This window comes from Lonchura striata, chromosome 3 (genome assembly GCF_050655825.1).
Source record: "Lonchura striata isolate lonStrDom1 chromosome 3, ASM5065582v1, whole genome shotgun sequence".
NCBI lineage: Eukaryota > Metazoa > Chordata > Aves > Passeriformes > Estrildidae > Lonchura > Lonchura striata.
This window is the reverse complement of record NC_140705.1, coordinates 18,491,212-18,513,913: the sequence shown is the minus strand read 5'-3', so window position 1 is coordinate 18,513,913 and position 22,702 is coordinate 18,491,212. Positions and strand designations below refer to the sequence as shown.

The window sequence follows — 22,702 nt, the reverse complement described above, 5'->3', positions numbered from 1 at the left end:
AGTGGAGACATAAAACAGGCTAGACACGATGCTATTCCTCTCTCAGTCTGAAAATCATGGATCTTTATAAAGTAGAACTCCAATCTAAATTATTTAAAAACACTTGCCACTGAAGTTTTGCTGGATTTATACGAATAAAAGCAGTCCACATGTGCTTATGTCCAGTTCAAATGATAAAAGGAGAAATTAACATATGTCTGAGCACATACAGAACTGTACAAAGATTCTCAGCAACACAACCATCACAGTTGTGTCCAACATCTTTGCGAGCAGTTACATTTCACTGCAACCAACCTTGCACAAATAGTGTAGGTTAGGCTGTCTAATCTTCAAAGAAATTACCAGAAAATGACTGAGTGGTGTTTTATCACATTTTATTTCCTGTTTATTTAGAGGGACTGTCATTACAGAAATTAAAATAGCAATATAAACATTCAATAAGAATAAGCATAAAATAAAAATGAGAAACATCAGTGCAAAGAATGGAAAACCTTGATAATGGCAACATGATCTTTCTCTATATGAATCCCTTTACTGCCCAGACTTCATGAAAACAGCCTTATGGTAATATAAGAGTGGTATATATTTATCATGTACTAGAAATTTAGAGGGTAAAATAGATCTGTTTGTTTCAGTCAAACACTATAAATTGTACCACACTACAGGCACACAGGCAGATCAACATATCCTATTGTTAAGTAACTTCATCGTCACAAATTATGGAATTTCTCATAGCAAGAAAATATAATTGTCCTCTATGTGCATTTATTTCATCACATTCAAGAAGTATACAAAAATAAAGTAACAACAGAAGAGGTTTAGATGATTTTCAGAGTTTCTGTATTTATGAAGTAGAAGGACTCATAAAGTAGAAGGGCTTTTAACCACCTTAAGCAAATGGTGTCTTTTAAACAAGTATACATGAAATGAGTGTAGTTTACAGTAGCTTACGGTTCCTCCCAGCACTGTAGAACACTCAGATAAAACAGTGTGTCCAAAACCCACCTAATAGAAGTGAAGTCAGCAGTTCTTATCTCCTAGTATATAGAGTGGATTTTGACCAAACTTCAAACATGTTGTTTCATTTTCTGAATTCCATGGTACTGCTTCACGTGCTTTGTCTGAAGGTTGAGAATTTGGCAGAATGGAACAGCCACTGTTACTCATTCCTACTTTTACTGCCAATCCTCAGAGGCCCCTTCTCCTTTTTGCTCCAGTTTTCTGAGTTCCGGTGACTTGATTTTTTGCAGTGACACAGCCCCAGAGGGAGGCATGGAGGAAAGCCTTCAGCTTCTCTGCCTGTGCTGCAGGCTGCTTGGATAGGGCAGGGAAGTGGCTTTCAGACAGTTCAGCTCAATGGTACAAGGCTCCAAAGGAGTTTTCCACCTCCTGGGCAGGTGTTCCAGACACTGAACTGCAATAGGCGAAACAGAGATTGTGTTCTCCTCTTATCTAAAAATAAAGGTAACTGAGGGCACACTGAATTGCTCCTCAAAGGCAAAACTCAAAAAAAAAATAGCACAGTGTAGCTGATTTGAGGTACAAAATGAGGACATGCATCTACCTATAGGCAGCCAAACTTGAGGTCTGGAAAAGGGGTCAAAGTGGCTGTCCTGAAGTATTGCAAAGCCTTTACTGGACATAGGGATCAGCCTACAGTCACACTTGACACACTAGTTAGAGTGATGTGGCTGGAGAGGAGTGCTAACACAAATTAAGGCAGTGCATTCCTCATTTCTGCCTCCCAGCACCATTGAAGTTTGTGTTTCACATTCAGTGCATTAGACCATGAAGTAGAACAAAAAATATCATCTCATCCAAGTTGTGTACACCACATTCTTAGGCCAGTAATACTCTATTGTTAATGCAGGATTTCACATTAATGATTGGGCCTGCAGGGTTTATGCTAGTGCTACAACCTATAATATTTTCATGAAGATTTACTTGATGCTTCTACTGTATATTTTGCTATCTCACATTTCCATATTGAACCATTAAAATTATATATATATATGTCCCCCATAGAGAGTGGGTCAGTACACAAATTTCACAAGCTTGTTTCTTCTTCTTAAGGCCAGGCCCATGAGTGACCTTCTTGTACTTCAGTTCCATGGAGATCACACACTTCAGCTCCTGCTTTAGCTCAAACCTAAAGAAGAGAGAAGTTAAGCTTACCTGGTCTGTAAATAGAAAATATTTCTATTCATTGTAATTACGCTTGGTCAGCAAGCATCCCTTGCGCTTTTCCATTTTTAGATGTCTTTACTTACCCCATAAGGGGTTCATTTTCACTCTCCAGTATCCTGTATCGCTGAAAAAAGTGTATTTGCTACAGGGCATTAAGAAATATATTCCCAGATTGCTAAGAATTCATTTTTGTTTGCTTGGAATAAAAGCACAAGAACAAATACAACTAGATTAAAATGAAAAGCATTGCTACAAAGCAGAAAGCACATATAGTGGTTTTGCTTCAGTAGAATATATACCTTCAGCAGGAGGCCTGATGGGATGGCTGTAGGCAACAGACCCAACCAGTTTCACTCTTTGGAACTTTTATCTTTAATGAGGCTGCAGTCTTCGTAACTTTATACAGTGAACCTTGGCTTTCTGTGCTGCTAACTTTTGGTAGAAAGGAACAAGATATAAAATCATACCTGGCAAAGTCACAGTACGATGGGTTTCCTTCATAAATTATCTTTTTAAGGAAAATATAAAACCCTAGGAAACATTTTGGATGTCCATTGTATCAGATAACATTATTTGGACTGTTCCAGTCATTGTTTCTCTACAAAACTGGGAGTCTCTCACATCATTCAGCTCCAGAATGGATAAGATAAACAGCTGCTGCTGCTTCTCTGCAGCCAGCCTGGGGACTTCAGGACCCTATCTGGGTCTACAAACCTGGATAGGTTTCTCCTCCTGGGAAATATTCAACTTTGTTCAATGGCTCTGTTTGCAGGCAAAGGATGACACATCATATGGGGGAGACTCTTCATCGCATTCAGTCTCTAGGGTTTTTTTTAGCACCATGTGAACCTCTCCACTTCAGCCTTTGACTATAACCATGTCCATGTGCATGGTGGCTTTTTGTGTGACTGTAAGATGAGACAATTTTAAAATTTAACAGAAGTACTACTCCAAAAAATAACTTCCATTCTCAGTGGCTGATTCATACACTTCCTTTTGTTTACTACAGGGACATAGCAATCTAAAAGCATAACCATTAGTTATATTTTGGTGTACATTTTTAAAGATAAACTTTTGTATTAGTTATAATTTGATTCCCTTACCTTAACCTAAAACTTTTTTTTAAAATATAAACAAGAGTTTAGGAGAATATGGGAGGTTAAATCACAGAGCTGATACTAGTTTAATGAGGTAGCAGTGACGTGCATTATTTGTTATCTAAGGAGAACAGAAGAGTAAATACTTACCCAATGTTTTCCAACATGAAATGTTTACAAACAGTTAGTAAAATATTTTATTTCCCAAAATATTGTCTTGAGCAGTAACTGTAAAATTAATTGCAAACATCTCATCTGTTGTAAGGGCTACAATTACTCAGTTCACTAAGATTTTTTTACAGCTCCCCTGTCCCATTACTGTTCTATTGCACTTTTCTAAACTTTATTTAGAAAAATAAAATATAAATTTACTGCAGAAAATATTAAGATAGCTAATTTAAGAAACAGAACAGCTTTTCATTAGCAGTCATATGACTGGTATTCATGACTTATTGGTAATTATATCAGGGATAATACATTTCAGTTGGAAATTTTTCTAATTGGCTTTAATAAGAAAGAATAGACAAAGCAGATGAAAATAACTGAAAAGAATGCCATCAGTATCATTAGCTAAAATGAACAAGAGCCTTCCAAATATCTGCTCAGTTATCTTTAGCATCTCCAGTTGTAAGAACTCAGATCAATTAAAAGTGCCCCAAGTCTGAGTACCTATTACTCAGTTAACAGTACATTTCAGTGTCTCATGCTCTGCCAGTGAGGAGATGCACATAAAAACTGGGAGGAAACATGTCTGGAAAGGCATATTCCATATAAGAGAATGTCATGCTCAGTGTATTGTTCCTAGCAAACTCAGTGGGAAGAATTTGCTAGGAGCTACCATTTCTCTGGTGGACAGACTTTGATCAGTGGGGTGGTGAGAAATTGTATGGTGCATTACCTGCTTCTCCTGGGTTTTATCTCTGTCTGTGTCTCTCCCTTTCTACTAGTATTATTATTATTATTGTTGTTGTTGTTGTTGCTATTATCATTATGTCTACTTTTTAAATTTACTTCCTGTATGAAACACTTCTTAATTTACAGGTTTTGCGATTTTTTTTTTTTTTATTATTATTATTCTCCCCATCCTACAGGGTGAGGGTGGCAGAGTGAGTGAACAGGCAGCTATGTAGTTCTCAGTCACTGTCTGGTGTTAAGCCATGACAACAAGCAGCAATTGTAGTCACCTTAAATCTTGTGGTCAGTACCTTGTGCTTGGAGCACCCATGTAGGCATTAAATGCATTGAGAACCTGAGCAGGCCAATGGTTTGTGATAAATCTGCTTAGGTTTCTTCTTATAGTGACCTCTTTAAAGCAATTTTTTCCTAGAACCATGGTCGGAGCATTATCTTTAATGACAAAACTCTCCAATTGACAAAGTGTAAACAGAACAAAGGAGAAAGATTTCTGAACAATCCTTCCCCTGGCCCACAGTATCCTTGCTTCTGTCTGTCTCTGCAAAGTTGAATGTGTGCAATGTACCCTTGCACAACCCTCCCTGGGGTGCCTGGATCCCTGCAGTGGCTCTTTGCTTCTGCCACCTCTGCCATCCTCCTTCTCAAAACAGGTTCATTTTCTTCCCATTCCTCCCTGAGCTCTAGAAAAAACACGTGACAGCTACTTCTGAGAGGACTACAACATGAATTTAAACAGAGGAGACAGCTGTGGTCACATCTGGCCACACCACTCATTTCACTTTATTTAAATTCACCTTTCCAAACCTGCAGGAGGAAGGCACTGGGCTGTGCATAAGGTTTGCAGGGAGTGGAGTGGTTGAAACCCTCCCACTGCAGCTGTGTGGATATGTGAAAGAGAAGGCACAGGGAAAGAAGACGCAGAAGTAAAACAGGCATATATAAGATTCCACAATAAAAGATGTAGAATTCTCACATTCTGGTCCCTGTGGTAGTATTGTTTCTGTTTCAATTCAGTGTGCATATAGCAGACAGAACAGTGCTTGCTGCACTGTGTTCTCCTGGCTTGCAGGCTGTCTTCCCTCATGAGAAGTGACCATGGGAGGTGAGACTTTCTGAGAAGCTTGGGAGCTGTCTCCTGCCCTTGGAGCAATCCTTTTGTTCCAGCTGCTGCAAAGAGCTGGCAGTCTGGCCCCAGCAGAGAGGACACTGGCAGATACAGGAGCAGACAGACAGGTCACAGGAACGAAGGAAAAAAAAGCTTTCTATGGAGCAGAGAGGCTGTTGGGAAAGAGACTATTTTTCATTCAAAGGCATTCAGCATGGAGATAAGAGTTTCCAAAGTGCCAAAAGATGCTTTGCGGTCTTTAAAGCATTCTAAGGCATCTTATATTCCTGCCTAAAGACTATCTTATCTGTAAAAATGCCTTCTGCATCCATGTACTAGAAATGTGCCTGAAACCTGGTGGATAAATTTCTTCCAGGAAGCTTTGACTGTCCTGCCGGTAAGTCAATTTGAGTGTCTTCATAATAAAACCTTAGGCTCAAGGGTGTCTCTTCAGCATCTTCTGTTACTTCCCATGAAATTGGCTGTATTTCACTTTTGGGACTTACACCTTGGGAAAAAGGTGTATCAGCCTTTTTCTGTAGGAAGCAAAGGGACCAAGAGATGTAAAGCTGGGAGACTGGGAGAGATCCCACTTTTAGATACAACTTCATTAATTAATTACAAACCAAACAAATGGAAAAACTTTGGCTGGAAAATTATTATCCCTTTAATTAATTCCTCTTCCAAGAAATATTACTAAGGATTTGCTTCAGTTCTGGATTTAGAGGACAATAATTCTCTTTGGTTTTGTCATTCCTCACAGATTTTAATAAAGATGCAGTCCTCCAAATCCCCAAGCCTGACTTTCAAGAATTTCTGTTGGTCACCTTGTCCTTCTTCCACTGCCACAGGAGAGATAGAATAAACAGTAACTAGTAGACCTAGTATACAGGGCTTAATAACCTCAAAGATTTGAGTTCTTGGCCTGCTTGGTTATTTTATACTTCCTTGCTCTCCAACTCCACCCATTCTAGCACTTAGTTTCCACCCTGGTAGAGAAGTCACTGCTGTTCTGGGAAACTTGAGCAGGAGGTTCTGTGGGTTCTGTCTGCTCACTGTGACCCTTCTGGACTATCAGTAGTGAAAGCCCCTGAGCATCTTCTAGTTTCTATCTCTGTTAATCTCTTTGACTACCAGCACCCTTTCCGCTGTCAGGATTCTCCCCATTTTCTTTCCTAGTCCTTCTTCTCTCCAAAACCACTTTTTCTCCTTGGAAACTCTAGTGGTTCAGCCTCCTTTCTTGTGAGCATCCCGAGCCCAGGGTTCTCCTAATCTAGTTTTTATGCAGAAACATGATCATTATTCTAGTTGTTGGTCCTGACATGTATCTCTTTGGTAACTAGAGAGCTTGAGACATTTCACTGCTATTTAGTCCAAGTTTTAGGAAAACATAGAGCTAATTTGTATTAGTTACAGTTAGCAAGCAGCAGGCTTCAACTTGAAACCTCAAAATGACAGTTTTGGACTTTTGCTGAAACATACACACATACACCCAAGTTATCGGACTCATATTACCTTTCACAATTTAAGATATTTTACACCTGTGACATGCACATATATTCACCCTTTTTCAATGAGAGGGTTCTCCAGCATTGAGAACATGGCTTGTGCAGTTAGTTCTGCCATGTCACAAATAGTGAAAAGGCTCCCGCTCCTTAACCCAGTCTTCCACACTTTTGCTAAACTCCTATTTCTTTAAAACACAATTCAAAGCATTATGCTTGCTGCAATCCATTTCCTCTCTTCTTCCCATTTAATTTGCTAGTTCAAAATAGATTGCTATAAAATTATACTACTTGTATGTTTTGTAATGATCTCTTCTCAGGTAATGAAAAGTAGGGGTAAGCTCTGTCAAGTGAGTCATAAGATAATGCCAGGCAATTCTCTGCCTGAACACAATTGCTCAATCCAAGTGCAGATACAGATCAAACTACTACACAGATTCTTTCCTGAATAGCTGCGAAAAGAGACATTTAGATTTCATTTCTGACCCTCCCAGGTTCTTACCTCTGTTAGAAAAAGACTGTTAATCAGATGCCTCTTCAGTAGAATGGGAGGGGTGCTTAAGTGATTTATTATGTCTTTTAGGAGAAAGGGTGTGCTTTAGAGGCTTACAGTTTTTAAAAAGGGTAATTTAATATTTGCAATAAATGTAAGTATTATTTAGAGTGGTGATAAGTCTCTTGAATTTCATTTGAATGTAATCACCAATTTATTGAATGCTGAATGTCTAAGATGTAAACTGGTAAACAGGTAATTAAATGCCTAACTGCATGGACACAAGAAGCTAAAAAATGAGCTGAAGGTATTTTGCTATATAAAACATATGTAAGAATGGGTAGCTCTTCCATTTTGTTTTAAGATCCTGGATAATATTACTTCACCTTTGCTTGCTTTCTTCAGTTTCAGAATTCAAGATCAGTTGTTGTTTGAATTTTATTACAATAGAAGACAGTGAGAGTTAGCTAGGGAAGCTGCATAGCCTGAAACATCCCTTGTAGTATACCTAACTACAAAACAATGGGGTGGAAATTTGCATAAATTTTCATATATTTGAATAAATATCTGGATAAACTATTGCAAACAGAGATTTTAGTTTAAATTGTGTTGCAACAGAACTACAGTTTATCATTGTTTTTTTCTTATTTCAAGTTTTCTCATTAACCATTGCCTAGAATAGATTTAAAATAGTAGTAATACAAATAACTCCTAAAAGAAAAAAAGAAGCAATGTTTCTCCATATTGTTCACTCTCTCCATGGGCTCTTCATATTTTCCTAAGTATTAATTCTGCTTTTGTGAATAACCACATGGCTTTGGTTACAGTACAAAATTTTCACCAGTCATCATAAATGTAGATACAGAATTGTTCCCTACATTTCTGTTCAATAGTGCAGTAAAATTAAAGTACGGGTAGGACTAGGGAATATTTTTCTGATTGATTTTAAACTTCTCATCTTCAGCCTCATGGCTCTAGATTTTGAGATCATCCCTAGTACACCCAGAATCCTAGAATGACATATGGGGAGCACTTTGGTTTTTGGCATCTTTGAACATTTGCACCTCAAGAAAAATCAGTAGATGATTGATCAAAAATAGTTCAATAGTTCAATAGTTCAATACTGTTTAAAAATAAACAGTAATTAGTTGGTGGAGACTTTCTAGGCAGAGGAACCTGATAGGCTCAAACATTCCTGCTACCTGCCTTTCTTATCCCAGAATATTAAATTAGAGTCTAATATTTTTTAGGAAAAGTCTGTAAAGGCCATTTCACTTTTTAAAAATAAGTACATTTGTACCTTAATCTCAGTTTTTCATGCACTGAAGACATTAGAACTGGAGAGTTTCTGTTTGCTTCATATCTGACATGGGTTCTCCTCCTTTTATAGACTTTATTTCTGTGCAGAACTCACAGTCCTCCCTTTGGTCAAAACCCATACTTTTGAAAATGTAAAAGTGCATTGGGATGCACAGAGTTTCTTGTTATATAATAACAAAATGATGACCCCCCCATTTGTGAATTTTTCCAGGAAAATAACAGAAAAATCTCTATGTAGACATTATACGCTGTTCTACTTATTAAATGATGAATTCAGTGATGAGACTAAACACAATTTATACAACTGTTCTCACATTTAGCTTTGAAGAAAAGATTCTGAAGAGCAATGACATTAGAGAAACCACAGATTGCTTCAGACAAATAATGCACAATATTTCACTTCATAGCAATGGGTTGAACATACCCATATTTACATTGTAACCTCACGAGACTGAAGTGATCTTCACTGAATCCAGTGGTTATTTTATCCATTGATGTGTCTTGTTTAACTATTGCATTAAAAGTGTATTTGGGCCCCAGTAGCACTTAATAAATGCTCAGAGCCTGTAAATAAAGCATATTGATATCTATATTACCAGTCAGGGAGTCATGGAGTCGAAAGAAGATCCTATTTGTATTAAATTGTCCTTGGGGTTGGCCTACAACCAAGACAAAGCTCATGTATGTATAGAAGCTTAAGGTGATCCTTTAGGGCACCTTCTAAGAGGATATTCCTGTAGTGTCAATGAGTCCAGACTGCTACAGAAAAGAGTTTTAGGTGACAGACTTTTGCTGCGGCTGCCATAATGTAGAAATCCATGAAATCACTCTCTATTAATTCCATTTGTGTAATTGTATTGAGACTGTGATGTTCCTAATTTATTAAGGTGTTTTTTTTTTAAGAGATGCTTCTTCTACATCCTGAAAATGTTTACATAGCATATAATAAAATTATTAATATTGTTTTTCATATGGAGATCATCTTCCTCAATATTTTGTTTGTAAGGGCCTTAACAAGATCATTAACATGAAAACTAGTATCTGCAGAGGGACATAATTTAGGTCCAGCATCCCAACCACTAATGCCAGGAAACATAACCCACTGAACAACCCGAAGTACTTTTGGGAATAATGTGTGGAATGCTTCAGGTTTGTACACAACAGGGCACAATGGGGGCTTGAGCCTGATGAGCTCTTCAGTATTGTAGGAGTATCCATACTTCAACAGCTGTAATTAAAACAAGTAAAAAACTGTGTCATTGATAGCTCAATAAATACACACCAGGTTTGGCACACTAGCTGAAGCCAAATAACAAGAACTCTGCTGCCTCTGTTATCAACAGGTTTTTATACATCCTTTGAAAAATACATACCCTTGAAGAAAATGTAGCTATCAAACCAACACTGCCTTTTCTTCAATTATACCATCTTTTGAGCCATAATTTTGTTTATTGTAGGACCAGATAAACTTTTCTCATTGTTAAGGGATTGCAACATGAGTGGTCATCAGGGTACTCCTGAAGGGCACTGGCATTTGCCAGAATCAGGTCCTTAATGCTGAAATTTCATGTAAGTGTAAAAGCTGCAAATAGACAAAAAAAATCAGTCACATGATATGCATGACACATATACTAAAACATTTTCCAAGGCAATTTACGTTCTCATGTCTTCTTTCCCAAGTTGCATTATTAAAAGGGAAATAGGAATAAGATACCTAGAATTAGGTCTTTCACAGATGAAAATACAAAGTTTAATTCTGTCATGTAAGGCATGCAGGGGTAGAAAGACGCCATGACTTTAACAGCATGCAGAAGGTATGCAAGGATTCCTGCTTAGTTCAGGAAGCCTGGAGAGGACAAATAGACTTCAGTATTATCTGGGACCCTACTGTAAGCACCAGTACTTGCCATCTTAAAGCCAGTGGGAAAATCTGCATTCCCTTCAGTACAAGAACAAATAAAACTTTACAGCTTCACTGTATCTCCAATGAAAAATAGGTGCAAATAGGTGTGGAGACGGGTGGTAGCACAGACACTTCTGCCATAAAAATTTGTACCTAATCTTTTGCCATGACTGGCAATCACAGACTAAGAGACATCACCCAGCAAGGACTGTGCAAAAATTATTCCACCTGCTTTTTAAAAGTACAAAGAGCCTGAGAACTGATGTGACAAACTTTTAGGCTTGGGCTTGCTCTTTTTGCTGTGAGACACTAACTCCATATTTATACATATGCATACATATATTTAAATAGAATAAAATTATAATTTGTTAATTTTTGTACTTGTTTTCAGCTATTTGGTTCTCTTACATTTAAATAGCCGATCTTCCCTGACTGCCATATAACACCACTAGGGAACTTTAGTATATGTTATAATTCCAGCATGCTTCTTTCTTTACTGAATTTAAATGTTACTTTTTCTAGGCCTTCTAGGATGCTTACACAACTACATATAAATGAACAGTGCACTTGCTCTTAGTTGTATCTATGACTTTAAAACATCCAAGATGGAATATTTGAAGCTGGTCTTTCTAGTTTCCTCTCTAATCCTTGTAACTCTTATGTCTTTGTTGTGTCTGGGTTACAGCTCCAGAGCTCTGCTTATGTGTTGATGGTTCCTCCTCTTGGAGCTCATGTGACATCTCAGATATCAAGTCTGTGATGCATTCATCCAGACAGCTCTGAAACAGCCAAAGTTTGGGGTGGATGTAAGAGGATGTTCATCATCCTCTCTGCAGCTACAGTTAAACACTTGTGGAATTAATGCAACCAGAAGCAAGACAACATTTCCCTCTCCAGCAACTCAATTGAAAACCCTGACATACCAGCAGAAAACAGAATGGAAAGGGTACAAGGTGAATCAGGCTCCTGGATTATTGAAATTTCTGCAACAAATACTGTTTATCACTTCTATCATTCCAGAAAAAAAACCCCTACCATAGCATGTTATAACTACTTAGAAGCTGCTTTGTGAGCTTTTAAGCCACTCCTGTCACCAGGGCAGCAACCTCTGAGAAGGAGGCCAGCAGACAGATAGGAGCAGAAATCTTGTCAACTGTCTGACTTTAATCCACTGATGCTTTAGAGTCAAAACCCTAACACGTAATTTTCCTTGCAAACAAACATTCAATATATAGTCAGCTCTCCATTATCCCTGGCAGATTATCCAGTTTGCTGATAAACAGTGCCACAATTGCAGACATCCATACTGGCTCTGTGCAGGCTAGCCCAGGTCTGGCAGAGCTTATTAGCTTAAGCTCTGCAAAAATACTTCTGTACAGCTTCCAGAGGCAGCTTTGGGTGCCTCGTGCTGCTGGAAGCAGTGTGCTGGGGAGTGCAATGCAAGCATCCAAATGGGTCTGCAGGAAGTCAGCTCGTGCCCAGCAAGGCTTCAGATTTTGCCAGCTCTACATTAACTCCAGCTTATACAGGGGTTAAAAACACAGATAGCTTTGTGTAACTCACCCTTTTCCTGCTTGTTCCCATTAATTCATTAGCATAGTTATTGTGAGTTCAGCCTTAGGCCACAAGAAAGCTCCCAGAAGACTTCAGCCTTAGCCAGGGAATGCACTGAGCAACATCTAATTAACCCCAACCAAAAGCAGGTCCTGGGGACTGAGGCGAGGAGGGAGAGCCAGGGCCATGTTGCCAAGTAACTGTAGGAAAAGAGTCCTGGAGCCAGTTCAGTGCCTTGTTCCCTTGTGTTCTTGTATTTCAAGCAGAGCCCCAGAACTCCCTCTTTAGGAAATTTTAAATACAAACAAATTCAGTGTTCGTGGTGTCCTTATCAAGTAGAGTGGATGATCAGATTTTAGCAGATCATGGAGTCTTGAATTTGCAGGGAGATATACACTGGAACCTGACCAAAATTAATAAATTATAAAATGCTTTGGTATAATTCAGGATGGGAAATATTACAGAAACATGACACACTGCTATTTTCAATCCTCATGCCCTTTCAGGTTTTAATCTGTTTGCTGAGATACCCCAAAAGCGCTAATTATTGCACAGATGTGGGATATTTTTCTGCCAAATTATATTGACATTATCAACTCAGTTTATTTATTCATCCAAATGGCTGCCAGCTGCAGAGAGATTTGTGTTTTTATTACTCACCTATGCCAGACTCAGACTGGTGGCTAAGGGGTGAAAGGTCCCACATTAGGTTGCTGGTCCCTTGAGCCAGCCAGTCCTTCAGACCTAGCACTCTCTAATACATATTTTGTACGACATAATCAACTCACTTTTCACAGTCACTATTAAAAAATAAAGAAAGGAAATAGAAAGAAGTTGATGTTCTTAACCACAGTAACCCATTGGTCTAATATCAAGTTAAATTTCTGGGGTCACACCTCTCCTTCATCTCTAAAATGCAGGCAAGCATGCCAGGTAAATGAAAATGAGGAGAAACATATACAAGCTTCCTTCAATTTATAGCTGCATATGCAGGTACACTTACACATCTGTATATGCACACAAACATTTGCACATGCTCTTTTGCAGTGGAAATATTAGCATTTCCAGGAAGATTTTTGTTAAGTGATTTATGCTAACTGCCTAGGTAAAAAATAATTCTACCAAACCTAGGAAAATGAAAACCAAGTTATTTGTTCCAGGGTGGTCCCACTCAATCAAAATGCTTTGGTTTATTGAGCAGAAATGTTTCATTTGAATCATACTGATGTCAAGTTGCATCTGCTCACCATCTCATGGGAATCCCACTGGAACTGTGATGCAGATCCTACCTAACTCCATGATTTCTCATGGACTTCCTGGGCTGGCTGTGATGCTATGTACTTTCCCCAATGGTCAAGTTATGTAAGAGACTGAATCTTATGGTTTGCAGGGCTGATGGTAAATATACTACATCAAATTAGCCCTTCCTGTAAGGTAGAGTAAAATACAACAAGCAAAGTACAATGTCCATGGAGCTTTCCTTTGGAAACTGAAGAGTTACATTGCATCAAACATTTTAATTTGATTCAGTACACCAAGATGAAGTATTTCAACCTGAGATTGCAGAAATAATTAATTTCAATTAAAGTACTACAGAAGGTATTGCTCAACTTTCTGACTCACAATAAATTTATATATTTGACTGCAGAGGAGAAAAAACAGATTAGAAATTCCTGAGTTTTTAGCTATATCAAATAATCTGATTCCATCTCAGATATAATTCAGCTTATATTAAAAAAATTCACTCCACATACATGCATTCTGATCTTTACCATAAGACATTTCCTCCCCCCATATTGCCTCACACTCCCCGTGTAGCAAGCAACAAAACTGAGGGCAGGACAGAAGATGAGGGCATAGCAACCTCTGCTCACACACACACAGCTTGATATCGAGAGGGAAACTCAGCAGGACATAAAACTTATGTGCATAGAGGCAACAAATCTGCATTTCCTTATGCATAGTAACTAAAAGAATCTTATGGGCAGCTGCAGCCCATTGGAATTCAGAGATATCTCCCATGCAGCCAGAAAGGCAGAGCAGCAAGTTTAACACTGGGAGCACGACTGCAGAGTGGAGCTGCCTGGCCAGCACGAGTGCCCTGTCCTCATGGACTCTGGTAAGTGGGCACCACGAGGTAGCTTCGTGCTAGGGGAGGCTGGTTCTCTAGGGCACATTCAAATCAAAACAATGCAAAGACTTTGCAAATATATGAAAAATGGCAATAGTACATAGATAATTTCGCTTAGAAGTAAGGAATTTGGGGAGGTCTAATAGTAATTTGGGAGCAATACAAGACAAAAGGACACAGAGAAGAATTTAGGGTAGAAAACACTGACATACCCAGTATTAACTTTTTCAAGCATTTCCCTTCAGGTCAGCCAGGTTCTGATGCCACAAAGAGGATATAGCCTTGGGCAATAAATATATGTTTTTTCCCAGCCTCATGCTTTTCACATTTCCCAAATTCTCACTAGGCAGTGCAATTGCACAAGTACTTCATAGTCCAGGAGGGATTGGGAAAGGAATGTAATTACTCTTATGAAGACTCCTCTTCATAAAACATCTTCTGGCTGTTGGGGTGATGGCCCTAATTACCTAGATAAGTCATTAGTATATAATTTAAAATTGAGACCTAGATACAGCTGAATGTTTTGACTGTTTACTCTGGGAGTAAATGTGGCGAAGAGTGGCACACACTTCCCAGTTTGCCTACGGCAGTAAAAACCCCTCAAGCCAGCCCTGTCAGGAGTGGTGCTGACATGCATTAATGGCGCAGTTACGAGTAGATAATATAATGCAATTAACAGATCTCATCACTAGCCCTTAAATGAATGCACCACATTGCAAAATTTTGATATGCATCTCATAATTGGTGCAACATCCATTCAGCCCACAGTACCAGATACTCTGATTTAATCTTACACAGTTTGATCTGGTTTATACTGCACTATGATTTTTTAAAGATTGCAAACCAAGACCTGACTGACCTCCTGCCCTAACACGTGTAACACCCACAGTAAGTTACTGGTCTCTCATAACTAAGCCTTATGGCCAAAAGCTCTGGAGGGAAAAGATAACTGTACTCCCTCTGTTGGTGGAAAAGGAAAAATGGTACTTAAAACACCCTGATCCACAAAGACTACCTTGTATGTAAATGTTTTTTGCTGCAAAACATTTTATAAAGTGGATTTAGGGAGACTAAAGGGAGTTGTAAAACAGAAATGTAATTCTTATAATATATTTAATAAAAAAATATTTATTACTACCAAATTTTGGAAATAATTTTTGCCTTTCTTTCTGTGAAGGTCTTGCTTTGAGGGCTAATACATTCTTGAAGGGCTCTGCTATGTCACAAGAAAGACAAGGAGAAAGAGGAAACTCCAGCCTTATTAAAGTGGCATCGTCAAAAATTTTTCTAGATAGTGATGTTGCCTAAGTAATATCAGGAAAACTGCTCATTTTGGGCAGGACAGGTCTGCAATCTGGCCATGCTGGGACCAAGGCATCTGGTTAAATGAGACAACAGATTGAGAATGACCAGATTGTTGTGACCCTCCCACACCTCATGAGCTATACCACAGGCCTGAAGAACCAGGTTTTTTGCTATTTTTTGAGGGAAGTATCATTGTTTCTGGGGTGGCAGCTGCTGCTGTGGGAGAACAGCATGCTAAGCCCTTGTGCTGCTCAACTCACTGCTAACAATAGGAGCAGGAAATTGACCTCCAGCTTCATCTCTCACCTCTCCTTCCCTGCAGCATATCTTTCTTTCCATTCTTATCTCCTAGTGTAAATCTTGTAGCCAAGTTATAATTGTTGGTTCTGTGTGTTTCATCTGCACTGGGGCTACAGTAGATGGAGGTCCACAGTTGCATTTTAACTTGACCTGCACTCAGGTGATAGGTTGTAGAGAGTCTGGCAAAGTATGTGTTTATGACAAGTTGTTGCTGATGTCATCTCTCTTGCTAATAACCCATAATTCAAATCCTATCCTTCACAGATATTTTACTAAGAAATCTTATTTGGGACTTGAATTCTTCATGGGCATGAGCTTTACTCATCAGAGTTATGAAAAGAAGCCAAGCCAAGAGGCCAGGCTCCTGTTTGCATTGCCTCCTGCATGCACTGATATATGACAATGTTCCTTTCTATTTTACTACATTTGCTTAATTAGAAGTGAAGAAAAACTCACCTCTGTTGTAACTGCATATTCTTCTCCTTAGTAGGTACAGCTTTTGCTACTTAAGACAACTGCAATTTTACCTGCTCTCTTGTCATTTCACTGTATTCTCAGCTGGGATGGTGACTTGATACCTTCTTCCATTGCTGCTGCCTCATTTCAATTTTTAGGGTGAAGGTTTTCAAAACAAATTAATTTGCATGATTCCCATTTATGTCAACTGCATACCATCCCCATCACTGCAAGCAAACAAAAATGTATTTAACCTCTAGCCAATTGAACTAAATAACCACCATCTTTCCAAAAAAGTAGCTTAAAATACATTATTAAATCACTTAAATACGTTATGTATACAAGTTCAACAGATGTGCTAAAGATACTATAAAATCGTTGATTAAGATGATGATCTACTGCATTTGAGAAATGGCCATCTAAAGGCAAGTAAGGGTTGATTCTATCAACAAGTGAATTAAACCAAATCATAGGTACATTTTCTATCTGCACATCCTTAACGACTGTGAATAGCATTGCCAAATGGATAGTGAAAACCAGACTCAGGACCACAAATAGCCTTGGTGCTGAATGATAAAACACAATATATTCCTCTCTGACTCTGATGGGTGAAAAAATACGTGTCGGGTGGTTAGGGCCAGGAATAAATAACAGTAGAGTGCACTGTTGAAAAAGAATAGTCAGCTGCCTTCATGTTAAAAAAAAAAAAAAAGAAGAAGGAAAAAAAAAGCCTTAATACAACAATTATCATTAAGAATGATTTTTCCACCACCTAACTGACAAGTAAATTATCACGTCTGTACCTGCATGTTGAGTTACTGCTTCACCTTCATCAGTAAACAAAGAGGGGGAAAAATTGCTTTCAGTGACAATTTTTTCCAAAGAGCCAAGCTGTTTGTGCTTTCTTCTCTTTTTCTTTCTCTACATGTTTTGTTGTTGAAAAAAATCAGATATAATTAGATAAAGTGGTAGCATAAAGCCAGGAGAGCTTTTGCTAGAAATCGGGGAAATTGTGTCTCATTTACTGTTATCCCTTCAGTTATCTCTCCATCAGTGCTTTACTCCTACAACCTTCCCTAAAAATATTAAAAGGTTAATTAATATTTAATAAAATAGAAGCTTTATTCTATTTTATTGAATGTTGAAGAGTTATTAATGAGCAAATGGATACCGTGTCAGGTCACAAATATATGGACCCTATGAATCCATCTAAATTCAGCTCTACTTCCCTTTATTTCCTGGCATTTCAAAAGAGAGAAACATTAAATCTTTTTTCCTCTTTACTACTCTTTTATGAAACAGATATCTGGAGAAATTAATTTTTTAAAAGGAAGGACAGTGTTCTTACTGCACCTTTATCAGAAGACTACAATAATTAAGTATTGCAAATAAACATACTAACATAAAGGAGGGTTATAGTAAAATTTTAAAAAGCTCCTAAGATGCTGAAAACATCGGCCTGATGAATCACATCCCTACAAGTCCTATTTTTCATCAATGGGATCCTGAGGTAACCAGCTTGTATATAAACATTCATGAGACGAATGCCTAAGAGTAGATGAGATGAATTCCAACACAAGTATCTGTAATTCTTCTTCCTTCTACACCCAGAGGTGTCTTAGCCTTGATGGAGAAAAACAACTCTTATGTGCTTGCAGCCAAGGAGGATCCTCTTCCCTGAGAGGCACCATCCAGCAGGTTTTGTTGAAGCCCTCCCATCAACATTTCAACCCACACCCCACACTAGACTATTACAGTGTAGGAGCCCAACACCACTACGTGGTTCAGCATTCCAACTCTGCTTCACCAGCCTTGGCAGGTCCTTTGGGTGCCCTCAACCAAACCCTGAGGGAGCCAGCTGGCTGTTTGCTGCCTGGGTGCTGAAGGTCTCAGCCCGGGACACCAGGCTGAAATGCCAGCAGCCTAAGAGGTCATGAAGGAGCTGAGGACCTGACACGCCACTCCAACAGAAGCTCCTGGTGGCAGGACAGGGCAAACCACTGGCTGTGCAAACATCTGGAGTGGCTCCAGGGAGCTCCACCACAGCTCATGACTCAGGCTGCTCAGTGGTGAGGATGCACACCTATATTGCAAAAGTCCTGGCCTTACTTCTCCTTATTCAAATTAGTTTTTGTCATCTGGTGATCTGCTTCAAGGTGCAAATATTCTCACCCTATCCTATAAAAACTATTCCATTGTACAAAACCCAGAATTCAAGGTGAGTGGTCAGGAAGAGAAGCTGCACATTACTCTCTAGATCTTCTCCATGCAAAAGGGAGGAGTGCCAGCCTCTTGCTGCTGAAGCTATATATGCCTTTTATGTGAAAAAGCCATTAGACTGAAATCCAAAATTCATGACAGGAATATGTCTGTCTTTCTTCTTAGCTGACTGTAAAAGCAGAGTATATAGCAGAGGAGCTAACAGAAAATGCAGATGCTGACTGTAATGCATGAAAAAAGGAAGAAGTTTTTTTGCTATTAAAAAAAAAAGGTTTAGTATAAGTTTATATTGTTATTTATACAATTATAACCCCACCTGCCTTGGATTAGATTTCATGTACTGACAGACTGTCCTCCCAGTTATACAGATGCCAGGGAGCAGTTTCTGTCAGCACATTCCTGTGACCTTCTGCACTGGCACAGGAGGTTTTTCCCTCCTTTCTCCCTGCATTTTGCAGCCTCTCTCCTCCAGGTTACCCTAAGAAAAGCACGGTGTCATCAGAAGTCAGGACTGAGAAGCATCTTTTTAAAATACAGTGAAGCACACAGGCTGCTGGAGGTGCAGGACACTGCCAGTGCTGAATGCTGCCTTTAGCTTCATTTTCAAAGAACATTACAATTATACAGTAAAATTCAAGCTAAAACTTTTTGATCTTTTATACCATCTCACATTGTTTAGATTTCCAAATGAAAGTTTAAACAACCCACAATTTTATTTAGTGAACACAGCAAGCTTTGGGGATCACTTTCAAAACCACCTCATTTGCATCAATTCAGCTGATCTCTTCCTTATTGGTGAAGATGAAAGTGTGCTTCTATCATATGTTTCCCTCTACTCAGACAATGAGGCACTCTTTCCTTTCAAAAAGGAAAAAGAACTAGATCAGCAAACTAGTTCTCCCTTTTCCAGTGTTTCTTTGACTGCATAATTGAAATGCAGGAAAAAATGCACAAAAGCAAGAGGCACAGATGTTTACATCACAGGTACCTCAAATAACTTAAAAGTATCCTAACTGTTTATAGCCTGTGAATATATTTCATGCCTCACTCACTGAGAATTAGCATTGAGAGTCATCACAGTGAACACAGGGAACTGGATGAATTTCAATCTACTGCAGAAACCAGCCACTTATGTTGTTTGATGTCATCTGCAGTCACATCACTGCAGACATCTTTTGCAAGACTAGTAAAAGAAACGTTGTCATTTTTGACATGGCTGCCTGTCCCTCTTCACTGCTCGAGTGACAGCATTCATAGCTCTCTTTCCATTGCTCAGTGTATATAACAAACCCAGGTGCAGAGATGAGTCTCCCAGGCTTTCCTTTGAAGAATGTCAGATCAGCTCTGCTTCTTTTAAAACCGCTCCCTTGGACCAGCTGACATTTCTGCAAGCCACACAACACTGAGGAGTCAAGATTTCAGGCAACTGATACCACTTTGGGGACACACAAGCTGTAATCTAAATGCAAGCTACAAAGCCAAAATTAACAATACATGCAACTGAATGTCACTGGGATAAGAAAACACACTGCACCATTAAGAGAATTAAGGGAAAAACAGATATCAAATGGGTGAAATAATTTACAGCAAGCACTGTACTTATTGGCCTCTTCACTTGTCACAGAACATCAATATTGTGTTAATGAACTGCCCTGTGCAAGCTCTACCAAAGAGCAAAAGGGGGATTTGGGATAATGTAAAGGAGAGATATCAGTCTACTTAATTTTAAGCACTTATTTCAGGCACCTAAACAGGAGCCTTGTCACCTTGGACTCTTTCTATGGTGAGTGGAGTGTGGGAGAAACATCTCCAGGGGATGCTTCTGGCCTCTTGAGCTGTGAATTGGCTTCTAGTGGTGCATCTCACTCTTCATTTCTCAGGAACAAAATGAAAAGCCTTAATTTAGCAATCTCTGATTTTCTCCTTCAAATCCTCCTCATCCTCCCCTCAAAGGCCTAAAGCTCCATTATGTTTCAAAAACTTGAGAGCAGCACTTGAATGCTGGGATGCAGCTTCCCGCCTAGGAACAAAGTTGAGGTAGCTTCTGGCAAGGGAGATGTTCAGGGAGCTACGGTTTTGTTCAGAAAAGAACAAAGAATTTGCCCCAATTATCCAAAGTTGTATGTCTGCTAAATTGGGCTAGAAATGAGTTTGGAAATCTCAGCTCATGTGATGGATTGGTAGTAATGCTTCTTGCAGTGAGAAATAGAAATAGTCAAGGCTTTCCCTGGAACTACATTTCTCACACTAGCCTTGTAGAGAAGCAAGAGCTGAAGAAAACCCATATGTGTCAGTATATTTCAGATTCTCATGGGCATCTGAGTAGAAAATCTTTCTAAGAGATCAATTCAAAAAGCACTTTTTTGTGTGTGCATTCATGGCTATCTTTCTAGAAACCAGCCTCTCAATGAAATTTAACATAGCTTTTTGTCTTCAGGGTTACTATTGGTTTACAGTTTAGAAATTCTGACTCACCTAATGAAATCATTACATCAAGAAATGTCTTCATGTATGCACAACCATGTACAATCAAAACCAAGTTATTTGCCTCCCACACCAATGCTGTACAGATTAAACGTTGCATGTAAAAACTTGTAAAAGTACACTTACATTAAAAAATATAGGCATATTCAACACTTGAGCAAACAAACAGAAATGGAGAAAGGAGTAGAGGAAATAAAGGTAATAAATGAAATCTAATCCAACATTTTATTTTATCCTAAATAGAAATCGCTGCAGCAATAATGCACAACAAAATTGGACGAATTAAAAAAAAAAAAAAAAAAAAAAAGTCAAAGTTTGTCTAACAGTTAAAAATGGTTGAGGACATTCTGTTCTTGATTGTGAATAATGGAAAGAGCTTTAGCTGGAGCTTTTGTTGTGTGGCTTTCCTTGAGGCTGTCTTATGCTGTACAAAAAACAGCTTTCCCAAGTCTCTGGCCTGGGCAATATAAAAGCTCAATAGGATGGAAAAACTAATATGGTGTTATTGTTGTCTCTTGGAATTTGATGGATTTGTGATTCAGAAAACCTGACACAGGAAGAGGATCCCCATCTAACTTGAAGATCTTCTGCATATCCTGTGAGAAGTTAAAACAGAGAAAAAATTGAAGCAGAGCAAGGGGTATGGGATTTGATCAGTCTGTTGTTATTCCCAGCTACATCTGCTGCTACAATTTAAAGAGGCAACTAATTTTTTTTAAAATCAGATAAAGTTTCTGCTTACTATCAATGATTTGAGATCCTTAGAAAGTTTAAACTCAATAAAGTCACAATATCCATACCCTGGGTAAAGGTGATTTGGTCTGCTGGAGAATCTGCAAAGAAAGGGCTCAGCAATGGTCCTGAAGGTTTAGTATCAATTGTCTGTGCCCATCCATGCGCTGGTAGAGCAACAATGCTCATGTGATGTGCCAGGGGCATGCAAGGGTGAAGTTCACATGCACCCAGATACAACCCAGTGAGGGGCTCCCAGAGCAGCTCTGCCAGGGCCTGGTGACACACACAAAATATGTATTTATTTTTTTGTCTGTATGCATGCAAGCTTCAGTGCCTGGGCTGAACTTTCCAGCTCCCATCTGCTGTGCACAGTGTGAAACATCTCACTGTGCAGGAGCCAGAACAGCCATGCATGCTGCAGAAATCCCACTCATCTCGGTATATTTCCAGAGGCACAGCTTGTGCTGACCCGTGGAACAGAGGCAATTTGCATTCACACACCAGAATCATAGGTTTAGCTGCTGCCTTCCTCTCCATTTTCACCATTTGACCCATTGTTTTTCTCCAGCTCAGCTGACACAGACACTGCATTATGCTTCCAATGGCAGAGAGTGCATTAAGATTCAGGAGATTTTCTACATCCTGTACATTTTTCATTACATCTATTGATATTGTGTATTAAAAGACTAATGATTTGGAGCCTTTAATATCAGGAAATGATGCCTGCAATGATAAATGTTTGACCTCAGGAGTCTGCAGCATAGCTTCCTTGTCTGTGTAAGCGTTTCCTAAAAGCCTGACTGAGTAGTGTGTTGGCCAGTGCAGCAGCTGCTTGAGCCTACACCTTTGTCTCTTTGTGGTACTCAATGCTCATCACAGAAGGGCACTGACTGCTCAGAAAACAAACCAGGACAGTGCAGGTATTTTAGTCAAAGCATGTGTCTGGTGATGGGAGCAGCTTCATTCAATATGTAAGTGGTCTGTAAAAATGA

General features: G+C 39.0%; 1 protein-coding gene across 2 annotated transcripts in view; it reads right to left on the bottom strand.

Moving 5' to 3' along the window:
- Nucleotides 1-357: 357 nt before the first annotated feature.
- Nucleotides 358-22,702, bottom strand: part of LOC144246076 (uncharacterized) — a 183,418-nt gene continuing 161,073 nt past the window's right edge. The window contains exon 7 of one of the 2 annotated variants that reach the window (XM_085574560.1): nt 358-21,571. In XM_085574560.1, coding sequence (XP_085430686.1) covers nt 21,547-21,571 — 25 coding nt within the window. In that variant the 3' untranslated portion in view covers nt 358-21,546. The remainder of the gene's footprint in view (nt 21,572-22,702) is intronic. The other variant, XM_085574559.1, reaches the window with a different exon arrangement.